The sequence below is a fragment of the Amphiura filiformis genome, chromosome 16 (genome assembly GCF_039555335.1).
Source record: "Amphiura filiformis chromosome 16, Afil_fr2py, whole genome shotgun sequence".
Taxonomy (NCBI): Eukaryota; Metazoa; Echinodermata; class Ophiuroidea; order Amphilepidida; family Amphiuridae; genus Amphiura; species Amphiura filiformis.
Window position 1 is genome coordinate 4856957 of NC_092643.1, and position 6699 is coordinate 4863655.

Genomic DNA, 6699 nt, shown 5'->3' on the forward strand with positions numbered 1-6699 from the left:
AAATGAGTGGGAAGAAGGTTACAGGAGTGCGCATGCGGATCATTCATCCTGCCCTGGATGAATGAGTCGTTTTATCACTGTGTAGAGTCATTTTATCACTTTACTGTGCATGCAGATGCTGCAAATTTGTAATAAACCATGATAGTAAGAAGAAACCCCTCCCGAATCCATGGGATACTCTCGCGTAGTTCAAGGAAATAATGAAATTTAATGCACTTAACAGTAGGCCTAAGTTGTTTATATTAAAAGGCACATGCTTTTTATTTTATTCATTGTTACATATTTTCATGGGATTCGTTTATATTCTGGTTAAATAGCTTTGAATGCAGGGGCTGTTGCTATAGTTTTGAATCCTTTATTTTGCCACTGCCACTCAGTCGTTTAAATATTTAAGTTATCAAGGAACGTTCACACTCAATTATATGGTATCATTTGTACGCAGCAGTTCCTCATCCAGTGGTACAGAACATAAAGAAAATAACTTACAGTGGAATACCTGTAGGAGACGTAAATCTTCTCGACCCCAGAGGAGCGCCACAAGGAACGATCCACTATTTCGTGGAGTGACATTCTCGGTTGAGACCAGAATATCTGGTGGTAATAAAGATGTACGGAAGACAGGACCGAAGATTATGACTCAGCTCCACATTACCTCGTTTTTTAGGTAAGTTTCCTTGATGCTTATGACTCACCTCTACATTAACTCGTTTTTAAGGTAATTTCTTTGAAGTCTATCAGAAGTCATGCGTGTTGCGCCATACATTCCATGTGGTGATACATTCGTCACATCATTTGTCCAAGATGTTGATGGACACCCCCTTCCACGATGGCCTTCCACGGCTCCTTGAAGAATCAGCTTCTCAACTCCACCATCCTTTATGTAGCGCAATGTCCTCTCAAAGATGGACTTTCTGATATGATGTGCCAATCTTATTCAGGACCCAGATGTTTGTCTTCGTGTCTTTCCAAGATACTCCCAGCAACCTCCTATAGCACCACATCTCAAATGGACGGAATTCTAATCGCCCAGTGAGCAGTCAGCTGAATCTGTTGTAGGTGCATATATTTGCAGAACAGAAATATTGACGGGATTTCCTTTCAGTCTTAAAGTTATCACCCTCTTCATTGACTGGGTGTATCCTATCACAGACTTGGTAATTGTTTTCTAAACAATGAAACCAATTGCTTTTCGTTTCTTTCCACTTTCAATTCCCGAGTATATAGATGACCATATTGCCGCCACCATCAGTTGAGAATCCTTATTGTCCGACAGTCTGAGCAACCACAGTTATGATACTCCCAATATCTGCCATAAGGACTTGCCTTTCACCAATGCAAAAATGTTCAAAAGTATAGTGTAACTTAACACTTTATAAAATTACATCTTTTCGTTTTTTACAAAGCTTTTGATAATATAATACTTTTTTTTAAATTCCAGTGTACGAAAGAAAGATCGTTGCCAAGGTGGCTTTTGGCACCGTAAAAAGCACCACTCTGTAAACTTTGATTCTAGTTCTGGTGGATCCGACCAGGATGTGCCTGCCGGTGGCTCTCCGACATTTGGGCATCGGTTTCCTGAATACATCCCTGGACTAGGTCAGTATTAGTCATTAAAGACCCATTCAGTGATCACAGCGCAAGTGTAAAAAACAAAATTGTTTATAAATTGCTTAAAAGCGAAGGATAAGTCATTCAAATTGTCATTTGGTATTTTTGAAATGACAAATTTGGCAAAAAACAAAGAAAACAGCAGTACTGACGAAGTTGAAGCCCCATTCAAATACACGTAGCTAATTTAGATACTGTCAGTATCTAAATTACAGATTCGTGTAAAATGTCTTATTTTGTTTTAAATACATGGCTTTCGGCTGAACCACTCGCAGGCTATGTTAGCACATCTATGACAATCACAAAGGTACCAAAATCTAAATTTTGATGATTTTTACGATCGTCCAGATGAGCAAATCACTGAATGGGCCTTTAAGAGGGTACCATAATCAGGACTATAGGATCGTCTCCTAGACTTAACCCCAATTCATAATATAACGTTAACGAAATCATGGCGAATAGAATAGAATAGTACTGTATAAATCAAAATTAATGAACTTTTCACTAGTAACAAAATCAGTAACCATAGTAACTTCACCCTGTTTCGCTACTCGCGCTCGGCGAATCGCCTGAAGCGCTTCACGTATTAGAATAGGACGGTTTATAATGAACTGTTATTCTTCTCTACCGAAACGATATTAAGAGTAGTGGCGTCTTTCAAGTGGGTTCGTTCATGTTTTCACAGGAAATTATTAATAAGGTTCTAAAATTGGAACACATTATCAGTCGAATTGATGAGCGATTGTTAACGAGTACTATTTTACTTCTCAACTTCATTTTGTTTCTAATTGTTTACACACTGTATTTAAAACATCAGCTTTTTAATATAAAAGCTAATATTTTGGACAACATTTTCTATAATGTCTGAAGGTAAGATGTGTGCATCGTGTGGAACCAAGCGGACCCCACTCTGGCGTGATGCTGAAGACGGAACCCCATTATGCAACGCATGTGGCATTCGGTAAGATGTTTTTACCCGACTGTTTAGGGTGCTTTGAGTATCATGTTTACATGTATATTTATTATCTTTGTTGACGTGTATAACCTCATTGTGCTATTCCATTTCAAAATCCACACTACCCCTGTGGAAGATTTTGGAAATATCTTCCACAGGGGGAGTATAGATTTTAAATGTGATTAGCATATTGGCCAGCTCTATTTGAAACTCACACTCCCTCTGTGGAAGATTCCAGTTGAATCTTTCTCAGAGGGTGTATGAAAATGAAATGGAGCTGCCTAATGTGCTCATTCCATTTCTCCATTTGAATTTCATACTCCCCGGCACACCGTCATCATCCCTATATCTTCGTGTTAAAAATTGCCGTGATAGTACGATGAATCCTCACGTTTTTCAACAACTACGCATAATGATTTTGTTCGAGATAGGCCGTGCGACTCAGGCTACGCATACAATTTGAGATTTTGAGAGCCTGCCACACTGTTTCTATTCTATGTTTTACGATTTTCGCATGATCAATATATGGCTGGCCGTAACCGCCACAACGTGGAGCTGCTACGCGTAGCTTACTTTTCGCTTCTCGGAGCTAAATTGACCAATCATGTTAGATCTTTTCATTACGCGGAGCCAGTGGATGCATCCTCGTTCCAGAGAGAGAAAACTCTTGCCAAAATTAATGTTTACTATGGGGATTTTGAATGAATCGATTGTAAATAAACCACGACCAGTTGTACAAGATCAATACCATTGTTTGATTAGTGTATAGTCAATGTTACCTTGCATGCATGTGTCATGTGTGTGGCGTGTTTGTTTGTTTGTTTGTCTACTGTGTCAGGCCAGGATCACTGACACCCACGGTACTGATACTCTCATACTATCACGGTGATCATATTGTTGAATGTTGTTGACTTTAAAATAATCATGATGCAGTCATGTCTACAGTAGAATTCACCACGACCTTTGAAGGACTTAAACCCTATTAAAAGCTATTAAACCAAGATAACACTCAATGAAAACAGCTCAACTATGTTACATCAGATCTTCTCTGGTTAAATACACACTGCACTTGTGTCTGTTTTACCTGTGCAATGAGCAATGAGCTGGTATTATAGTTTCAGTTGGGTGAACGATTATAAAGCGAACGCAAGGTAACAATACTGTGGGCTTTTGTTTACGAAATGAGACAATAGTCTGCTTATTGTTAACCAGCGTTCTTGAAAATGAGAAGCTTAATGACTTAACACGGTTTAGAAATAATTTCTCCATATTTTTTGGTGTTATCTGTCGTTTACATATCCTTCCTAAAACACTAAAGTACCAATATTTCCAAACACCTAAATTAGCTAAAATTTAGGACATGTTACAAAACTATATTTTCTAGAATTTCAGAGAATACTTTAAATATTGGCCGGTTATTTTTTACACAGTGACGTCAACTAGGCAATGGCCTATACTTCTAACATACACTATTTGTAGAGGTCACGCGTCAATGGTGAGCGCACTGAGTATTGTGTATAGGAAAACGGACAGTAACTACAGTATGTATGGCCTACTACTAGTATATAAAGTAAATCCGAACTGGTTTACAGTTTGCTGAAGGTCGAATTCCGCAGGGACACCGCGCAAGTTATACAAATTAGCTCCCGGCGATACACTGCAGATCGCAGAACTGTGTGCATAGTTTACCACCACTCTGCCTAGCTATATAGTTATGTACAATACTGTATGAGTTTCTTATGAGTGCATGTCCATCTTAATAATAAGTCAGTTCGTACTTTTCATAAACTACTTTTTGAATCATAACTTTCGTGACCGAGGATATCTTGCAACTACGTGACGTCGTCTGGCAAATTCTTAATGAATAAATTCGCTTCGCGTAATGAGTAAGTCGTACTTAATTAGTCAGTTTTACCTCCGAGTAATGAAAAACTCTAACATGATCATGATTGGTCAATTTGGCTCCACGGAGCAAAAAGTCAGCTACGCGTAGCAGCTCCACGTTGTGGCGGTTGCGGCCTACCATATCAGTATCCCATATGATATTTCTATTGCAAGAAAAATTTATTTGTTGTCAGGTTTTATCTTAAATACACTAACTGGAAATTAAATAAACTAATTAGTGTGGACCGGTATTTTGTTGTGGATATGTTTAACTGCAATTTGCGGGTAAAAAATTTGAAATCCTGAGTAAAAATTGTTATCATATTCAACTCTTTGAGAAAAAATTTATATAAAAGAATGCATGTAAAATCCAGCTGCAATACAATGTACATTATTGACACACTATCACTCTCTTTATCTACGTCAATAATAGAATATCGATTTCAATCGAATTGAATGCGTTGCTCAGTATTGAGTTTGTAGTTGACTACTAAGCGACCTAAGCGATCGATTGCTAGCCAATCAGATAGAACTCCTTTTCTTGCGTTCGGTGAAATACCAGTCGCCCGTCGCTCACCAACGGAGTATTAAATTTATATTTATCGTATAGGAAGTCGACACTGTGCCCGGTGGAAGATATTTCCAAAATCTTCCACAGGGGAGTACCAATTTTAAATGTAATTAGCATATTGGCCAACTCTATTTGAAACTCACACTTCCTCTGTGGAAGATTCCAGTTGAATCTTTCTCATCAGAGGATGTATGAAAATTAAATGGAGCTGCCTAATGTGCTCATTCCATTTGAAGTCCCCCTGTGGAAGATATTTCCAAAATCTTTGTAGTGTGTATTTTGATTGGAATAGCCCATTGTCCAAAAACTGACACAATCTGTTAAATGTTGGCATTAATGTCACATGACCGCAATTTCTCTGTTGAAGGTACAAGAAGTATCGTGTCCGATGTGTTCACTGTTGGCATATTCCAAAGAAAGACGGTAAGTCTTATCCGAACTGCGCACGTTGTGGAGATGCCTTGAGGATGACTCTGCCAAGGAGAGTCCAATTCTTTTGAGAAGCTTTCTATAGCAGGTACAATTGATACTGAGAAGCCTCCTAGCATACGATTAATACTGCACTATACCACGACAAAAGGGCGTAACTGGCATTATTGCCGAAATCTATTTCCGTATGATGTTAGGCTATCAGGAAATCGTGATCCTGACTTCAACGAGAAGTCAGGAGGCTCGTGGTTAGAAGATCATAAACGCTTTCTCTTCCGTATTATATAGCACAAACTTTGTTCACTATCTTGAAAAAAATCAACAAGTCGGTTGTGTAATGCCTATTATACCCTTTTGTCGTGGTTGGAGAATACGCAAATTGCAGAATTACGCTTGGGCACTACGGAGCATATTAGTCGCGACCGGGACCAATCTAAAAAAACACCGTTGCGTTAGCTCACTATATAAGACGGCATTTATTCGTATGCAAATGAAAATTATGGAAGAAATGAAGAAATCTCATTTACCGAAAGATTATTCTTTGAACTGAATATAAATGAATGATTACGAACTTTAATGTTTCAATTATAATATAGAATTCAAACGGTGATGGTTCAGTATGGTTGTGTAATGTGAATTGTATGGTACTGTGAATGTGTGTGTGGTGGTGGAGGAAATACGAAAATACTAAACAGATAGTGCGAAAATATATTCGTGTCATAACCTAATTCGTAATGAATAGTTGAATACCACATAGTGGCGAATAGCATAGAATATAATACCGTCCGTATCCTTATGTATTAATATTCTGACTAAAGAGGGCGCAGTTACCAATATTTTACAGTGGTGTTTTTCCCTTGGACACATCCGATCCACGGGTATATACGGTTATTAATATTGGACGCTTTATAGTCATCGCGTATTCGTCTGTATGCAGGGTTCACGACGATAAAAAGGCATTCGTCGGTTAACAATCTTGTTTTTAATGTTGGGATTATATCAGTACTAATACTGACCTGTTTTTGTTTTTGTTTGGTTTTTATGTTAACCTCGCAGTTCTTCGTAGGTTTTGTACTATATTATAACAAATTTGACATTTATCTTTTTTCAGTCTTGTTATTTTAAAAACCAACGAGGATTATTATTCAGAATTTTAAAGACATTGGGTTTTATGTTAATATTTTACTGCCTTTTTCTGAGATTAATATCTTGAATACGTCGTATGCGGGGTTCACGACGATAAAAAGGCATT

At 37.9% G+C, this 6699-nt stretch overlaps 1 protein-coding gene across 1 annotated transcript; it reads left to right on the top strand.

The window, feature by feature from the left end:
• Positions 1–422: 422 nt before the first annotated feature.
• LOC140136482 (uncharacterized) lies at positions 423–5518 on the top strand. Its single transcript, XM_072158202.1, has 4 exons — positions 423–664; positions 1439–1596; positions 2479–2569; positions 5386–5518. Exons 1-4 carry the CDS (start codon positions 423–425, stop codon positions 5516–5518), a joined length of 624 nt encoding a protein of 207 aa, XP_072014303.1.
• Positions 5519–6699: the final 1181 nt, after the last annotated feature.

What these genes read in the sequence shown, in the direction of transcription:
- LOC140136482 (XM_072158202.1), top strand. Translation starts at nt 423, where the DNA reads ATGGTATCATTTGTACGCAGCAGTTCCTCATCCAGTGGTACAGAACAT. An exon ending in CACATTACCTCGTTTTTTAG is followed by an intron (nt 665 to 1,438) that starts GTAAGTTTCCTT and finishes TTTAAATTCCAG; the next exon opens with TGTACGAAAGAAAGATCGTT. An exon ending in TGCAACGCATGTGGCATTCG is followed by an intron (nt 2,570 to 5,385) that starts GTAAGATGTTTT and finishes TCTCTGTTGAAG; the next exon opens with GTACAAGAAGTATCGTGTCC.